This window comes from Anopheles bellator, chromosome 2 (assembly GCF_943735745.2).
Source record: "Anopheles bellator chromosome 2, idAnoBellAS_SP24_06.2, whole genome shotgun sequence".
Lineage (NCBI taxonomy): Eukaryota > Metazoa > Arthropoda > Insecta > Diptera > Culicidae > Anopheles > Anopheles bellator.
The window spans coordinates 56,194,558-56,211,806 of NC_071286.1; the positions used below are offsets into that span (position 1 = coordinate 56,194,558).

The 17,249-nt window shown below is 45.3% G+C and overlaps 5 protein-coding genes across 6 annotated transcripts; 2 read left to right on the top strand and 3 right to left on the bottom strand.

The window, feature by feature from the left end:
* Nucleotide 1: 1 nt before the first annotated feature.
* Nucleotides 2–2,502, bottom strand: LOC131208636 (carnitine O-palmitoyltransferase 2, mitochondrial). The gene is made up of 2 exons (XM_058201442.1): nt 1,447–2,502; nt 2–1,379 (listed from the first exon to the last, which is right to left on the bottom strand). The coding sequence occupies exons 1-2, from the start codon at nt 2,228–2,230 to the stop codon at nt 157–159; spliced, it is 2,007 nt and encodes a 668-aa protein (XP_058057425.1). The 5' UTR covers nt 2,231–2,502; the 3' UTR covers nt 2–156.
* Nucleotides 2,503–2,883: 381 nt separating this feature from the next.
* LOC131208661 (actin-related protein 2/3 complex subunit 1A-A) lies at nt 2,884–4,506 on the top strand. Its single transcript, XM_058201472.1, has 2 exons — nt 2,884–3,241; nt 3,317–4,506. The coding sequence occupies exons 1-2, from the start codon at nt 3,169–3,171 to the stop codon at nt 4,363–4,365; spliced, it is 1,122 nt and encodes a 373-aa protein (XP_058057455.1). The 5' UTR covers nt 2,884–3,168; the 3' UTR covers nt 4,366–4,506.
* A 926-nt stretch (nt 4,507–5,432) lies between these two features.
* Nucleotides 5,433–6,305, bottom strand: LOC131212660 (protein D2-like). The gene has a single exon (XM_058206602.1). The coding sequence runs from the start codon at nt 6,242–6,244 to the stop codon at nt 5,621–5,623; it is 624 nt and encodes a 207-aa protein (XP_058062585.1). The 5' UTR covers nt 6,245–6,305; the 3' UTR covers nt 5,433–5,620.
* Nucleotides 6,306–6,528: 223 nt separating this feature from the next.
* LOC131208897 (myosin regulatory light chain sqh) lies at nt 6,529–8,170 on the bottom strand. Of its 2 annotated transcripts, none has more exons than XM_058201829.1 (2): nt 8,082–8,170; nt 6,529–7,654 (listed from the first exon to the last, which is right to left on the bottom strand). In XM_058201829.1, the coding sequence occupies exon 2, from the start codon at nt 7,554–7,556 to the stop codon at nt 7,032–7,034; it is 525 nt and encodes a 174-aa protein (XP_058057812.1). In that variant the 5' UTR covers nt 7,557–7,654; nt 8,082–8,170; the 3' UTR covers nt 6,529–7,031. The 2 variants fall into 2 exon arrangements, with proteins under 2 accessions (XP_058057812.1, XP_058057814.1); XM_058201831.1 differs by lacking the exon at nt 8,082–8,170 and adding an exon at nt 7,809–7,934.
* A 323-nt stretch (nt 8,171–8,493) lies between these two features.
* Nucleotides 8,494–10,601, top strand: LOC131210126 (DNA polymerase delta subunit 2). Its single transcript, XM_058203328.1, has 4 exons — nt 8,494–8,803; nt 8,866–9,049; nt 9,576–9,700; nt 9,781–10,601. Exons 1-4 carry the CDS (start codon nt 8,513–8,515, stop codon nt 10,552–10,554), a joined length of 1,374 nt encoding a protein of 457 aa, XP_058059311.1. The 5' UTR covers nt 8,494–8,512; the 3' UTR covers nt 10,555–10,601.
* Nucleotides 10,602–17,249: the final 6,648 nt, after the last annotated feature.

Sequence of the window (17,249 nt, forward strand, 5' to 3'; positions counted from 1 at the left end):
CGATCTTTATTTTTTACATTTTTCAGTTATGGGATGATACAATGAAACGTTCTATGAGCACGCTGCCAACACCACTCGAGGGAAGGATTTTCTAAAAGCATACTTTCAGGATAGCAAACGAAAGCTGGCAAGGCACCGATCGTATCGAACCCCGATTCACTTGTCCTTTGAAGGTGGACCAGTAGCCTTGAGAACCTTGGCAATGTCTTCGTACGCTTCCCGCAAACAATCGACAAACTCACGCCCGTTCCGATGCGGTTTGTAGCTTGAGACGACACTTCCCAGATACCCGTCTTGAATGTTGTACCCAATCCCGTAACCATCGCGTACCACTGGTCCAAATCCTCCGGCCAGCAGAGCTGGTGACGAGAGCGTGCTGGTCGACAGTATGTTATGGTTGATTGCAGCGTAAGCCGGATCTTCGTACAGGGCCGGCACCGGGAGGCCATTTTGCTGGGCCGTATGCCGCAGCCCAAACAGATGACGATCGAAACCCTGACCCATCGCTGCCTCCTTCGTGAGTTGCCCGTGAACTGTCGAGCAGCGGTTCAGGATTTCTCGTAGCTCAGCCGCAGTCTTCCGCTCTCCCGTTTTCCGTTCGACCTCCAAGCAAAACTCCTTCGTTGCCGCCGTACACGGCCGCATCGTTTCCGTTCGGCCGTGCCGGAACGCAGCCGTACTGCACGATTCGTACGTTCCGACGAACTTGCCGTGCTGCTTGTAGAATGCAAGCTGAAAGCCCAGCTGCATTACCGAGTCGGGGCTGATGCGCTGCTGCTTGCAGAAACCCTTGTTCATGCCCTCATACTTCATAAAGTTCATGTCCAGCGAATCGATGACCGCGTTATGATTGTTTTCCGCTACTCTTAGGGCATTCCGAACCGTTTCGTCAACGGTGAACTCGATCGGAAATACTCCATCCTGGGTGCCTTGAGTCGGACCTCGCTTCTGACCAGGATGCACAAACGGGGCTTTGGTCGTTTCCTTAAAAATCTCTTGAAAGTAACGCAAGACCGCGACACCGTCACCCCACGAGTGCTCGAAGTTGATACCGGCCGTACCGTCCTTGGCTACGATCAGCGAAAATGATTTATCGAACCACCGGTTGGTGCCATCGCCAAAGAGAAAGTCCCTTATCGCCGGTATTGGGTTCACTGGATCGGTCGACGATTCGTCCAGACATAGACAGAACAAGGCGGAATCGACGAGCTCGAGAGATTTGGCGTTTCCGGTCAACTGCGCCAAGTGGTTTCTGGCCTTCGCCCAAGTGTCTCTATTTTCAGTGGTCAGCAATCCGAGAGGATCCGCAGCCAGCGATCGTTGGTCGTTGAGAACCCGTTCGAGGCGAGTCACTAGTGTGGCCGGTTGTTCGATATTTCCTAAGTGACAAAATCAGGATTAAACGACGGGAAGAGGATAGCGACAGTGGAAGATCGCGCCGCTTACCTGCCTCATCAAGCACGTCTACGGCATACATATTTCCTCTACGCAGGACGAGTACATGACGGGAAGTTTCGTTGCGATAGATACGGTCCTTGCCCTGCTCCGGTATCCGCGTTCCACCGAACAGTCCCTGATATTGGCTCATATCGAGCGGGAAAGCTTTGAACGTGTACGCCACATAGGTGGACAGGAACGAGGGAATCATCGACGTAACGGTACGGAATGTGGCCGTATCACTTTTGGCCGGGTTCAAGTGGAACACTTCCGGCTCAAGATAGCGGGCCCGTAGAGAGCGCATAAAACGCAAGGAACTAACGAGCAAATTAGTCGTCCGCAGTAGCTGCTCGTTGTACTCAGGCCGCGGATCCGGATTCATCATCAGAAGTGGGTTATAATTGAGCGGTAGTGGGGCGCGGTCGCGCAGATACATGTCGAACCACGGTTCCGAGATGTAACTGGTGTGTTTGTTTTGGGCATCAAATTCCTTCAGTAGTGTCTGCAGCTTGGGACCGTCCTCTTCTTTGAATTGCTCGACGGCCTTTTGGGTGCGTTCGAACGCATCATCGGCCAGCAACGGTTGCTGAGCGGCCAGATATCGTTCGCAGGTTTTCGGGAGCAACGGAATAGGTAACCGGGGCAACGAGGGCTGAAAGTGCAGCATGGGTATCTTCGATCGCTGCAGATACTGATACTCATCACCGCTGGTCGATCGTACGGCTGAGGTAGAGCTGTTTCGTGTGACCATATTCCCCACTGGCGACCAGTGAACTTTCGGAATTCGCAACATTTTTTTGCACAATTTTTACCTAGGGAATGGCTGTTGGGGCAAAAGCACAAGGCACCGATGGAAGACTAAATTAGCGCACTGTGACAGTGAATTAAATCGATTGTGAATACTGCCGTTTGGAGGGCTCAAAGTTCAACCGCAGGTTCGTTTCTCCCCAAAAGAGAGAGTGAGTGGGCTCCACCGAAAAGAACTCGAAGTTTGTCTTACAGTCGTCGTACGAATAATCTTATCAGACGTGGTAAGACACAAGCAGATTAGGAAGGTTGTGCATCGCGGACGAATGAAATGGGCCCTCCAATTTCGATAACAATTTGTACGATCAGCCCCTACTGTTTTGCCACCAAAGCAAAATAAGCTGCTGTCCAGCTGATTGAAATATAAACAACAAACGCACACAATGTGACATACATGGAACATTAGGGGGGATTCGTAGTGAAAATGTATGAGCAAGATTACTAAATAACATCATCAAATTCTTTTATATGTTCTTCGTTTTTCTTAAGTTATCAATTTAAAGCCGTGTCAGTAAATGGTAGGAACATAATGGGGCATTTAAGCTTGGTTCAAAATCAAGAAATCTATTGCCGATTGGCATCACTTCCGCAGGTGATGAGAGAGTGACGTTTGAGTTGTCAACATCGCTACGCCCCAAGTTGTGAATCACTTTGCATTCATCGTTTCGGCTTCCGTCGGCATTTTTGGATAAAATTCGTGTAGACGGACCAGAGTCCGCGAATTTTATCGGTTTTTACGGTAGTGCTTTCACTTTACTTGTTTTTGCACAAATAAATCCTTCGTGGTGAGTCGCCGAAATAAGTTAGCACCCGTTCTTTGGATTCCCCAAGGGTGTGCGTTACCGTAGCTAAAGTCCGGTCCTTGGTTTGCGTGATTCACCAACTCGTTGGAAGAAATAATCGTACTACTGAACGCAGGACGTCATGACCGAGAGACACACGTTTGGGGGAACCGTTAGCCCGATCACTTGCCATGCCTGGAACAAGGATCGGACGCGTAAGTGTGATGCCCCTGAGGATCCTTCTCATCGATCGTTGATCTTATGGCGTTTCCCTAACTTATGTTTTCTAGAAATTGCCATCTCACCGAACAACCACGAGGTGCATATCTACAAACGCGACGGCGCCGAATGGAAACTATGGACGGTGCTGAATCAGCACGATCTGCGTGTTATGGGTATCGATTGGGCACCGAATACGAATCGCATCGTGACCTGTGCCGTAGATCGGAACGCATACGTCTGGACGCAGGGTGACGATGGCAAATGGAAGCCGACCCTTGTATTGTTGCGCATCAACCGTGCAGCCACCTGCGTGCGCTGGTCGCCGCTGGAGAACAAGTTTGCGGTCGGTTCCGGAGCCCGGCTGATCTCGGTGTGCTACTTCGAGTCCGAGAACGATTGGTGGGTTTCGAAGCACATCAAAAAACCGATCCGCTCGACGGTTACCTCGCTAGACTGGCATCCAAACAACGTGCTGCTTGTGGCCGGCTCCACTGACTACAAGGTACGCGTGTTCTCGGCATTTATCAAGGACATCGAGCAGCACCCGGAACCGACCGCATGGGGACCGAAGAAGCCGCTCGGTCAGATTCTGGCTGAGTTTAAGAACTCGAGCAGCGGTGGCGGCTGGGTGCACAGTGTGAGTTTTTCCGCCGATGGCAATCGGATTTGCTGGGTCGGACACGACAGCGCCATCAACGTCGCTACTGCCAACGGTGGCGGGGCCGTGGTGAAACAGAAAACCGAATTTCTCCCGTTTCTGTGCTGTGAATGGATTTCGCCCCAATCGATACTTGTGGCGGGCCACAGCTGCGTCCCGTTGATCTATACCGTGAGCGACGCAAAGATTGTGCTAGCTGCCAAACTGGACCAGTCGACAAAGAAGGAACAGGGCGGTATCTCAGCGATGCGTATCTTCCAATCACTGGATCGTAACCTGCGCACGGAAAACTCTGACACCAGTCTGGAATCGATTCACCAGAACGCCATCAGCTGCGTTTGCCTGTACAGTGGCGAGAAGGGAAACGTACAGAAGATCAGCACGTCGGGACTGGATGGTCAGTTGGTCATTTGGGACATCGACACGCTGACCAGATCCATGCAGGGATTGAAGCTTTAAAAAGATAGCTCTCCACTCCCTTCCGGGGTCTTGCGAGGGTTCTACTTTACTCTGCCCGGGAACGTGGACTGCACGCATTTGATTCTATTTCTCACGCAATAGTCTGCGCGCGCGCAATGTTATTGGAAATAAACAATTCATTCCTCAAACCTAACAACGTGTGTTGCTTCGGACACCTCTCGCAAACAGGCCCCCGCGAAGGAAGGGACCTCCTAGCTTGCAGGTGGTGCCGGCAACAGAAAAAGAAGGGTCTCTGCCCGAGGCAATGGTCTCGATCACCGACTCTCTATTACCTCTCTGGTTAGTTTGCTTCTCGCTTTCGGAAGCCTATTCCAGGGAGGGGAGAGTGGATCTCTTGACCTTTCTATCGGGGGGGCAGAGAACCCAGGTTGAGGACCAACTGTTTCTAGTCTAGGAGCGGAAAAAGTGAAACACCAAGTCCGTTCGGTTCTAGTCGCAAATTGATTCTGGTTTATTGTAATTAATCGAGCAGCTTATATACTAATTCGAAGTGCATGGGTCTTATGGAAATTGGAACATTTGGTCACTGCTGCGTCAGCATCGCGAACGCTTCCACGATTGCCGGTCTCGTTCACTCGTTTTAATGCACCGGTTGCTGTTTACAGTTTTTTCTACGCTCGGTTCTCAGTGCGTTCCGACGATCGGGTTTGGAAATGTTTTTGATGCGAGCCCTACCTTTCGACGCCTAGACGTTGGGCCTATCCAAGCAAATTTTTATTTGGGCCATCAACTGTCCGGTGTCGATCGGTTCACAATGTTTCTCTCTTTTCCCCGATCGGTCGCACGTTGTACGTTTCGCAATATTTCGTTCTTTCGCGGGAGGCCGCGCGTTACTTAATTGGTAATGTTTTTTGTTTGGTCGCGCCCGTTCTGCTCGTGCAGCAACAACGTGTAGTTTTTGATCAACTTTCGTTCGCGGAATCCTAGTAAGCAGGTTGTTATCAGAGATTTTGAGCAATAGCAAGTGTATTTCCAATCTGGGCAGCAGCAGTTCAAGCTCGCACCACCAGAGGCAATTTTCAGCGCTGCATTCAGCGGAACAGCGGGAGAGTTATGACATACTGCGAAGATAGGTAGCGGTTTATCAGTGGAGTTTATTTTTACCCTTTTTGTTTTTTTTCACATTTTGATTTATGCTTCTAGCAACTTCTACCAATTTCACGCGTAACGCTTTGCGAAGGTCGCGCTATGAGCGGAATAAATTGTTCCATTAAACCATTAAATGCATTTTTCTTTATCCACCAAGCTGCTTGTAGAGCAAAGGCACGTAATCATCATATTCCGCCTGGTACAAGTTCCCGGCAACCGGGTTACCCAGCTTGTACTTCTCAGCAAACTTCCGAATGGCGAATCCGCCGCGATTTTCGCCGCTAGTTTCAGGCAGCCGGAGTTCGTCGAACGTTAGCTTGCCGTTCTGTTTGTACACCAAAAACACGTATCGATGAAGTCCAGTGCCGGGCGGCGGCCCCGATCCAATATACGCCGAAAGGGTTTCCCCCTTGGCAATGTCATTGCCAGGAATATTGCCGACCAGCCAATGGTGCCATTCGCGGAACTTTGGTTCCTTGCGGCTCGGGGCATCCGGATCGGTCATACAGAGTGTGTATAGCGCGTTGGCCTCCGCATTCCACTCAACCTTCGGAATGTCCTTAACCTGCGTCGGTGTCAGAACATTGCCCTCTTCGACGACGGCTCCGCTGGGGTAGGAGACTTTGGCCACTGCGGCCGGAGCCACCGGAATTACATCGGGAACCACTTCATGCTTCTCCATGTTTTTCACAATGGCAGAGCTGAATAAACGGATTGAGGTTGCGAGCAGAGGGCGTGCGAGTACGACTGAGCGCGACTGAAGCCACATTGTTTTGTGCGACGTTTGCAAAATGGGGCTCGACTAATCGCCGCGAACCGAAAGTGCTCGAAATTTGTTGCTCTGCCGGCCGGATAACAAGGAGCAAAGTCCAATTTACGAATAAACAAAATTATATTTTCAATTTGTTCGGATAATCTGTTTAACGGCTCGTTTGCTCATTCGTTAGTAATACAACGAATAAGAATGTTGGAAAATAGAACAAAGAAAACGAAACTGTTTTCGTTTTCTGTGACAAAACATAGACGTAGGATAAAATTATGTTGTTTTTTTTTCAATTTTCGATACTTTTATTTTACATGGAATAAAATAGATAGAAAAAAACAAAGTGCATATAAAAAGGTCGATAAAAGCAGATATGTTTCAAATAAAAGATAACTTTAAGAACATGCAAGACGAACGTTACCATTCTATTTGCCTTCGTAAGTATCTGATTCTGTAGCGGCGCCTTGTTGGCCGTATTTCAACTAGTTTTGATAATTTAACGAATATTTAAAACTCTGGAAACCAATTGGAATATGGAAGATGCTTTTTAATACTGCTACGATACGTGTATACTGTTTCAAGATTTACGAATCTCTCCGTGTTGCAAAACAGACCTGGCACTTGTGTGGTTGCTGTCTCCTCAATTGAACTGACCTCTAAAGTTTGGCAATTGTCCTTCTTGTGATTTGTTTACGGTCGAACAATGTTAAAAATCTAAATTTCGATTCAGAGTTTCTTACATTCGATCAATTTCATGATAACTTATTAAGCTTATAACGTGCATGAAAAGGAGTTACTGTTCGTCCATGTCCTTTGCGCCGTGCTTCAGGATTCTGGTGAATTCGATATAGTCAAACAAGCCGTTCTTGATCGGTGCTTCGCGGAACATTTCGTCCACGTCATCGTCGGAGAATCGGTCACCCATAGTGGTCAGCAGCTCGCGCAGTCTGTCCTCGTGCATGACGCCACTGTTCTCCTCGTCGAAACAACCGAATGCGTTCTTGATTACCTCCTCGGGATCCGTTCCCTGCAGACGCTCGCCGAAAAGGGTAAGAAACATCGTAAAGTTGATCGGTCCCGGTGCCTCATTCATCATGCCGTCCAGGAATTCTTCCGTCGGGTTTTTGCCCAGCGAAGCTAGCATATCGTGCAGGTCGTCCTTTTCGATGAACCCGTCCCGGTTTTGATCAATCATGTTAAACGCTTCTTTGAATTCGGCGATCTGTGCCTTATCGAACATGGCGAACACATTAGAGGTGGCGCGTTGGGCACGCTTCTTCGTCGTGCTGCGACGTCCGGCAGTCTTGCGCGACGACATCCTTTCGCTGGTTACAGAGTTTTCGGTACACAAACAAAACTATTCGAGACTTTAGAGACGACTGTGCAGCTGATGATGATCCGAATTGCAGTCCGAAACTTGATGTGGTAAGAGAAGGGAACGTGGTAGACTTAAAATTATTTCTGGAATAGTTGGAGGCTCTCAATGAAATGCATCAGAATCTTTTCACTGCGAGTGCACATTAAAACATTTAAAAACACACAGTTCAGCAGCCATAATTCCTTACAATACCTGTAAATGTACAGCTGCGGTTTGCCAAGGACTTTACAAACCCAACAGAAAAAGCTACCCCCTCTTTGTCTTTTGTCCAGAGCTACCGATACCCTCATTTCCAGATGACTGTGATGGTGGAAATGGATGAGTCACTTACGCAAGGTGAACTTCGTCCGAGACAATTCCATAAACGGCTACCTACCTCGTTGGCGAAGACAAAATGATGTCTAGACCGATAATATTTGCCCACTGACCCACGTGCAATGGAAAAATTAAACAAGATTTACTTACATTGCGCGTAGCAAGACGTAAAACGTAAAACCAGATGTTCTAACAACAACACTCGCCACTGACTGGAAACATTCGCAGCAGGCAAAAACTACAGTTTTATCACTCTGTCATCGAGCTGGGTAAAATGACGTTTGCAAACCATACGAAATCGAACAGTTTAGAAAGTGGCTAGTTTAGCTGTTTATAGTAAAACCAAGTTAAAATTCCGTTTGCGTACGTTCTCTGCAACTAAAATGCATGGTTTGTGGCGCACCGTAGTGCAATATTTTATTCAAATTAATGATGAACAATCAGTTTCTCATTGTCTTTTTGAGTCACCCTGTTTTTATGAAAAGTGCGCGCTTAAATTCCCGCACTGACAGTTGTTTGTTTTGGTTTGTTCAAAGTGTTTTGGAGTTTGGCGTTGGTGGCTAACTAAACGGAAAGAGAAAATGTTATTTCCGCAAGATACCAACTTTTCTAACCCTCCCACGGGGGCCAATTTCGAGCGGCTAAAGGTGCCGTACGTGAATCGATCGGAAAAGTTCCACTTTCGAGCAAAAAAAGACTTCAGTAAGCAGTTTGCATTTATTTACGCGTCTCGCTTGGACGAAATGCTGGCGCTCGTTTCGGAACGTGTGGTGAAGAAATGGGGCAACGAAATCCCTATCAAGCGATTGACTGATCTGCGGGAAGGATGTCCGCAAAAGTGTGTCATTATTGGAACACTTTTCAAGCATCAGGTAGGAAAATCTAGCACAAACCATTCCGTATGATGTACAATATTCGTCACTTTATTTGATAGGAACTGAAACCCAGCGTATTGCGTGAAATTTCGGAAGAAAATCAGCTAGCACCGCAGCCACCAAGGTCACATTACGCCGACGACAAGGACATTCTCGTCCTGGAGGATGCCCTTCAGCGCATCAGGTTGGTTGGGAAGATCGACGTACACTCGGTTGTTACGGGAGTCGTCTGCGCTTTATTAGGTGAGTCTTCCACGAAACTTTGTATGTGCTACAAGACTTGTCTATGAAAGGTCGCCGCCCATGTAAAAGTTCGTTGTTAATGTAGTATTTATAATATTCTTCTGCTCGAAAATACCGAAATCGATCGTTCGTTCGATGTTCAAGGACAAGACAGTAAGTGAAACAATCATTCATCTCAATGTTTCTCATTTGAGTGGATAACACAAATGATTTGGTTGCACCATCACGTCCAACAGCTCAAGTTCCTTTCAACAACATTCCACCACAGGAACGGTCTTTGCATATAATCACATAACACATAAATTGCACATATGACATGCTACAAGTAGTAGGATACATTACACATTTCCAACCATAAAAATTGAAAAGAAATCTGCTGTTCGTTATGTTCATAATGCTTTTTATTCGGAGCTCCTTGTTTACAAAACACGCTTGTGTTCGTAGTTTTCACGCACATCTGCCTGGGACGCTCATGTAGTTTCGAAGAACACTAATTCTATTTCTTTCCTACGTGAACCAACATCAGGGTACGAGGAATCGGATGGACGATTTTTCGTCGAAGACTTCATCTTCTATGAAGGCGGACCCCAAAAGCAACTAAAATCTTTGGAAAGCTCTCCGTTGTTGGTACTAGTATCTGGATTGAATCAGGTAAGCATTAAACAGTTTCGTCCTTACGTACGTGGACAATTAACATTTTTTTATATTTTTACAATTTCCCTACTACTAAGACTGCCGCAAACGATTGTTCGCTTTCGTTGGAATTATTCCAGCAATGGATTTTCGGTAATTTGGAGGGTTTCGGGCAGGTCCATGATTGGGAAGCCGCTAGTGTTGTGCGAATCGTGATTGCCGGTAATTCGGTCAAAGCCAATCTGAAACACAAAAACCATCTTCACACGAAGGCCACGAACGAAGCGGCGGAGCTCGTAGCGGCGGTCAAAGCAGTTGATACCTTGGTCTACAACCTGGCACAATCCGTTCCAGTAGATCTAATGCCGGGCGAGTTCGATCCAGCCAATCATATGATACCGCAACAACCGATGCATCATTGTCTATTCCCACGGTCAGTTGAATATTCGAGCTTCCGCGGCGTACCGAATCCGTACGCGTTCGAGTTGGCAGACCGATTCGTCGTCGGTACATCCGGTCAGAACGTACAGGATATAATGCGTTATTCGAAAATTGAGTGTCCGCTGGAAGCTTTAAGGGCATCGCTTCAATGGAGTCACATATTCCCCACGGCTCCGGACACGCTGCCATGCTATCCGTACAGTCAGAAAGATCCATTCATCTTGAACGAATGTCCGCATGTGTACTTTGCGGGTAACACGGGAGACTTCCTCACAGAAGAGTGGAACGGATCGGATGGGAAACACAAAACTCGATTGGTTTGTGTCCCATCATTTTCGGAGCATCAGAGTGTTGCCGTTGTGAATATTCGTACGTTGGAATGCAGGAAGGTGAGCTTCAAGGTAGAAAACTTTGGTGACGAAGAAGAATGAATTACTGAAATCAAGATCGGTGGATCAGTGATCCCATTCCTCCTTGTTATACCATCAAACAATTACAGTTCAAATAAAATTCGTTTGTGGTTAAGCAAACAAATTCTCAAATAACTTTTGTCTAATAACGTACAGACATACTTATAACTTTAAACTTTTTCTTTGCCTTTATTCTCAAATGCACAACGATGGCTGACGGTTCTCGGTAGCGGGAAAATGGTTTTGTTCTTTTGCAAGATGATATTTTTTTGAAAAGCAGAAAATGTCTCTACAAACATTCAGATACACGGTATGGAGAGTTAGAGTAAGACTGGTAAATCGGTAAATGGGGTCTGAAAACCTTTCGCTCGGATAAGAAAATAAAAAGAATGCGTGGATACGATCATCTACGATCTACTACGATTTTAACGATGGAGCGTATGTACATTGCGCTGTAACACTATCTCTGCAGGTTTAGTTAACGTTATTTTCTCGTCAGTAGTGTTGTTTGCGTTTTTGCTCCAATACTATTCATACACGCCAATTACAGTATACCGTTGATTTTGCTTTCTGTTAACAGCGACAGGTTGTTTTTGTGTTTGCAACTTGTATAACAAAGCGTTATGTACATGTCGTTGAAGAGCAATTCTTCTTCCGTGTCCACGGCTCTTGAGGATCCTTGGTATGTCCTTTTCTCATCCTTACGTTAGTGGAAGGAAAAAAAACTGCTATGGCAAGGACCTTTTTAAAGCACAGTGCATACATGTGCTTTAGGTTTGATTCTTTTTAATAACTTTTTACAACTCTGTTTTTCGATCTTATATGCGTAATCGCAACTTGTAGAGTGAAAGAAATTTGGCACAAATACGCACTATATAGTTCCAAGACTTTGCATTTTGCTCATTTATGGCCATCGTGTTGTGTCAAAACATTTTCAAACGAAACTATTGTTAAGCTTCAAAAAGCTTCCGGACTCACGGGATTATTACAGTTAACGTAGTAACTTTCTTAAAAATAATCAACTCGTCTTTCGGTAACTGTCGTCCCACTTGCGTCGAAACGTGCTGCTTGCACATTTTCTATTTCTTTACACTCCTCCATTCTCTAATCACAATCAGCATTGATACTGTAGCCTTGGTGTAGATAATTACTGTCTTTCCGCCAACGCGGCTTTGCGCTTTGGCCAGCGTGCTCAGCATAGCCATTTCAGCTGGATAGCTTTTTACATAGTATTTTAGTTTTTTCACAAGTAGATTTCAAGTGTTATCTGTTTAGTTTATCATAATTTGGCATTTAGTTGTCGTTTTGATTTGTTTGTACTTATTGTTCGCTAACATTAAGTTAGTGGTTTTTCGATTTTTGCCTATTTACATTCGTCGATGGACAGTTTGCGTTGCTTTGAAGTAGTGATGTAACCATGTATTTAATGTTGAACGACTGAAATAGCTTAGCTCTCCATGGTGTTTGATAAAACTAGTATAAACTTTCAATTAATAACATTAGTTGTGATCAAAACTAGTAGAGCAGTAGATAAAATTTGAATGAGTAAACTAAACATATGAACACAGTTACAAATTATAGCTAGCTTAAACTAAATTGAAACTATGCGAATGTTTTCTTTTACAGAATCTTCAAACAGTGGTGAACATTAACTATAGGTTTTCCATACCCAATCCAAACCGGGCTAGCAGTGCCGCTAGTTCTTTAAGTTTAATTATTTTTTCGCACAGCATTGTTATGTTTCGTAATTTTTCTACGCCTTACTAATTAACATTCTTCGCTAGACCTACAAATGATACAAAGTTTGAAACTTACTAACAGACGAAACAGTTGTCGCTTGCTCCACCGTTTTTGGGAGTGTCGGATCTTTCGAATGTGGTGAGGACGGTACCAAACCTGAGCTGCGGCGGATCATCAATATATGGGCAATCCGTGTCTGTTATGTTTTTTTTCTGTGCTTCATTCTATCAGCCAAACTTGATTTGTAGACCGAGTTTCGTGTTTCGCCATTGCTTATTACTTCGTTTTGATTTGTTTTTATTTAACATGTAAAGCTTTCTACGAGGCTGTTTATACAGCGTATATATAGTATGTTAGAACTGGAAAACACAAGCTTTGTGCAACAAGACTGGGTGCCGCTTTCTTGGGGTACTTTGGCCAAAGCTGTAAACATAACAAACAGCCGGCAAAGTTGTGCTGATGGTAACTTCAATGCCCGCGTGGAAAAGGAACGATTTCTGTTGACAAAAGACGATGTTGACATAAGACGGAAAGGACTGGGTCATACTTTATGTTGCTTCATCATCACACTCATGGATGTTACTTAGCACAATTATAACGAAGGAAAACAGAAGTAGAGGATACAAAACAATCGATTGAAAAGAGAGAAATGAACCCGTATGCACCTCAATAAACTTTATGCCTAGTGCATAAGATGAGAGACGGACAAAACAACAGTCCCGTTAAGGAGTCAGCTCTGTGGACGCTCTAAAGCCGGATAACTGCGCCGTGTAGACCAACGGCCATTGTGTTGGCGTTAATGGTACGGTGGCTCTGGATGACGGTGGTGGAAATAATAATTGCATTAAAAAGATCCATTAAAACACATCATTCCCGATCTCCCCGAGGGGATGCAGCAGATGGAGTTCCTTCTGGGCACGACATGTCGTTCTCCGGTCACTGCTGTTTGAAGTGCCGTTTCTGTGACTGTGTATGTGTTATGTGTATGCTACCACTGCACAGTGACTGCTTGCTAGTGGTTATTGCTTTAGATGGGCGACGAAAAACGACCAACTGGCTGGACATCGGGTTGATGTTTTTCGTTCATTGACCGCTCGCCCGTCCGGTTACGGGGAGTGAAAATGGTCCACACACTACGGACTACATCTGGTCCTGTTCCGGTTTTGCTCCCACGGGGTACAAGAAACACGTGTTTGAGTATTGCAAAAAAAAAACAAGCTTCCATGTGGGTGACGATAAGTGTTGGTTTATTTTTATGTTAAAATGGCTGCGTGTTGTAAACTTTACTACATAGGGAACAAGAATTTAATCGCACTGATCGAGAGTGTGTAAAAAGGAGGACTCGAAGAAGAAAAGAGAGAGTTCTTCAGACAATACCAGCAACTTCTGGTCGCGACAAGCTGTGACAGGTTCACCGTTTTTCTCAAGTGTTGCTGGTGTTTTGTGTGGGTTTTGGAGTGCGCTTGATATTAGAAATGGCTAGATAATGGGCTAGATACCGCGTTGTGTCTCTAAGTGCGTCACTGCACCCATAATAATCTGTATCCATAAAACCGTAAGACGGTTCTCAATTTAGAACGCCGAACCACATGCCAAATCCACAAACACTTCAATCCATGGCTTAAAATATCCCTCTCAGCAACATATAATTAGGCCACCATCGTTGAGTGAACTTACTTTTTCCATTCCACAAGCTGCCAATATTTTAGAACCATAATCCATCGCAAAATTGACAACGAGTCGTTGCTTGCGTAAACAACTGCCCTGCCCTGGGGAGCCCTTTTCCACGAAGCGGGTTCCCCGTCGTCGAATTTGATTAACATAAACATCTTTTTGGGGCACGGCAATACGTCGCACAAATGTGGACTGCCATAGGCGCTCTCACCGTGATCGCCTTACATCAACGGGGAACCAATAACTTCGTGCGAGAGTGGATGAAAAGTCCCGAAGCCTCCGAGCCACTAGCAAACTTTCAATCCGCTTCGAGCATTACTAAGAACCCGCTTGTCGCATTCGAGTGTTGCGGCAAACATTTGGCTCACTGTTGTTGACGTGATTACACTTCTCACGACCCACCGCACAATGTTGGCACAATGAGAATCTTTTCCCCTTTGGGTGGCTGTTAATAACATGTTACCAAAAGATTTGTAAAATAGTGAAGTGTAGGCAAGAGGTTTGATGAGAAGGTAACATTTTTTTACGGTAAATAGCGATGTTTTCGATTGTTTACTAAAAGCTTATCGAACAGTGTGATCCACTCTTTTGTTCCCCTACAACATGCGAGATACATTCGATGGACTTTTGAAAGTTAGTTACTAAATGTGATGGAGTATTCCGCGACGCTGGCGAGCTTCGATTCCCGATTCCGGTGTGATGGGAAGGTTCAACATCCCTACCGTAAAAATACATTGTTACAGTAAGCATCCGAGATCTTAACTTTGTTTCTGTTGCAGGCCAAGACCGCTCGGGTGGTTGTAAATGCCGGATCATAAGAAGAATTACTTATCACGGCAGAGGGCCAAAAAAGGGAATGTCATGATATTTATATTTAAAAACTAAAAATATCTGAACAAACTGAAAAAGATGAGATTTTTTTATGCATGTCCTGGTGATTGCAGAAGTTTAGCTCAGTCATATTCGTTTGTTTGATGTATCATAGCGTAGCGTAAAATCAACAACATACAACAATAATAAAATATTTTGGACACAGTATTTCATTCTGAGGTATATTTTTTAACAAGTTCAAATGGTACTCACATTGAAGCATAATAGAAAAAATATACAAACAATTGAAAGCTATAAATAAATTGTGTCGAAGATGGAACTCAACAGTGAAGATTTTTGGCCAACTCTTTCTTCGAAAATGATCCATTGTAATGGGGGAAAAGACAACCGGCTCCACACACGCGAAGGGCAACCGATTTCTGCTTTCTTCTGCCGTCCATAGTTTAGGCCAAAGGGGAAAGAAAAGCCCTATGCAAAGGACGCTGGATGGTGCGCCCTGAAAATGGAAGATAACACACGAGAGGACGAGTCCACAGCGTTGAAGTGACGAAAAATCCGATAAATCGAAGGCAAAACAGGGTGTTAAAAGACGGGTGGTGCGCGGTGCGAGGTGAACCGTAATAAAAGGATGATATTTTATCATCGTCAAGTGTAAAGATGGAAGGGTGGTCGCAGAGGGATCGAAAAGTTGCCCGAAGGACAACACGACTAAAATTATAACCAATACCTTTTCTGTTTGACGTTTTTTCCGGCTTTCCTTAGGGTTTCTGGGAGAAGGCCCAGTCTCGATGCTGTGTCTCCGAGGGATCCAGGCGGCCGTAGTCCGTAGTCCAGCCATCACGACGCTAGTGGTAAGTGCTGCTGGTCTCATGCGTTGTCCAGAGAGATTCTTTTTATGTTACCAAAATACAGTGCGCTGTTTTTTGAACGAACGACTTTACACCCCCGCGGGCTTAGCATTCCATTTCTTCGCCCACGTTCGAGCTGTGCGTAAATCTGCGTGTAATGTTATTATAAACGGTTTGGTAGCGGTTCTGTAACACGCAACCCTGTTCACGCCCGCACTTCCTTCTTTCGGAGAAGGTTCTCTTTCTTTCTCTCACTTTCTTGCCGATCGACCCCAAAAGAGTGTAAAGGGACTCGGGGCCGGTTTTGTTGTCTCACGCAACCCCCGGAGGCCGCCTCTTGGGCGAGTGTGAAGAATAGGCTTGATAGAATTATGTACCTAAGGACGTATTTATCTTCCTGGCACCGTCAACAGGCAACTCACCCAGGATACCGTGGCACGCGTTCACAGAACGCACGTGTGCGTCCCGGGCCGTGCCTGTGTCCTTCGTACGGCTGGCGAGCGGTTGGTGAGACTTTATTGGGCAAATTGAGAATCATTTCGCGCGAAGAGGCAACATAATTGAGCCAAGAATGATTGGCTGAGTGTTTCCTCTTGGTTGCAGCAGGATCCGCAAGAATGACGGATCGTAAAAGGCAAGTTAACGATGAGCCATAAATTACCTTCCCATTCTTTGCCCTGGCATTTGTGACGGTTGGGGGGCGTGCGTTCTCGTTTTGTCTATTTCACTGTGTGGATCGCGAGAATGGTGAAATGGAGAAGGAAGACCAACAGGTTGAAGAGCTTTTCGCTAGCACCGTAAACGTATGGTCGATTATATTGCGTGCTCGATGATTGCACTGAACCGATTTTTATTGAATCTAATTAAATAATGTTACAACACCCATTCTTTTATGGAATGCTCTTTCCTGTGTGAATGTTTGAGGTGATAAACGATGAAAGCGATGAACGTTGCATTTGAAAATAAGTTTCCAATCTGTGCCATAAAAAACTCAACAACATTTTAATAAACTCAGCTCAGTCTTTAAGACCATGGTTATGCGGCAGACCACGGCTCTTAGTTCAAAAGATTGCTTAAAAAGTAAAATGAGTTGTGAAAGTCCAAGAAATTTTTTGAACAAATTATCGATCGTTAGTAGCTAGTCATAAGCAGTATCGCGCACAAATATTGATTTATTATGTGTACACTCAAGTTTTAAGTATTTTTATAGGCTTTAATAGTTTCTGTAGGCAGTTGGTTTTTATATAGGTGATCTCTTGCTTGTCGTAGTACAAAATTCCTAGGTGATCCCACCAAATGCACTTTTCCTGCATTCTTTTTTCTGTAGACCTTTAGTAGATTTCTGTAGTAGTCTGTTTAGATCCACACTGAAACTGAACACATCTGAAACTAGCACCATTTGAAGGGGAAGGATTCAAACTTCAGTCCTGATATCCATCACATCCCAGTTTCCAGTTCCTGATATCCATCTCAGTATCGAGCTACTGGGCCATTTTTCTCCAGAAACTAGCGAATGGAGGCGCCTGGTACGTGGACGCCTTTGTGGTGTATGAAAATTTTGATTGATTTGATCAGCTTCGGGCCAAAGAGCCGGAGAAGACCCTGTCGATGGATGGTGCTGAT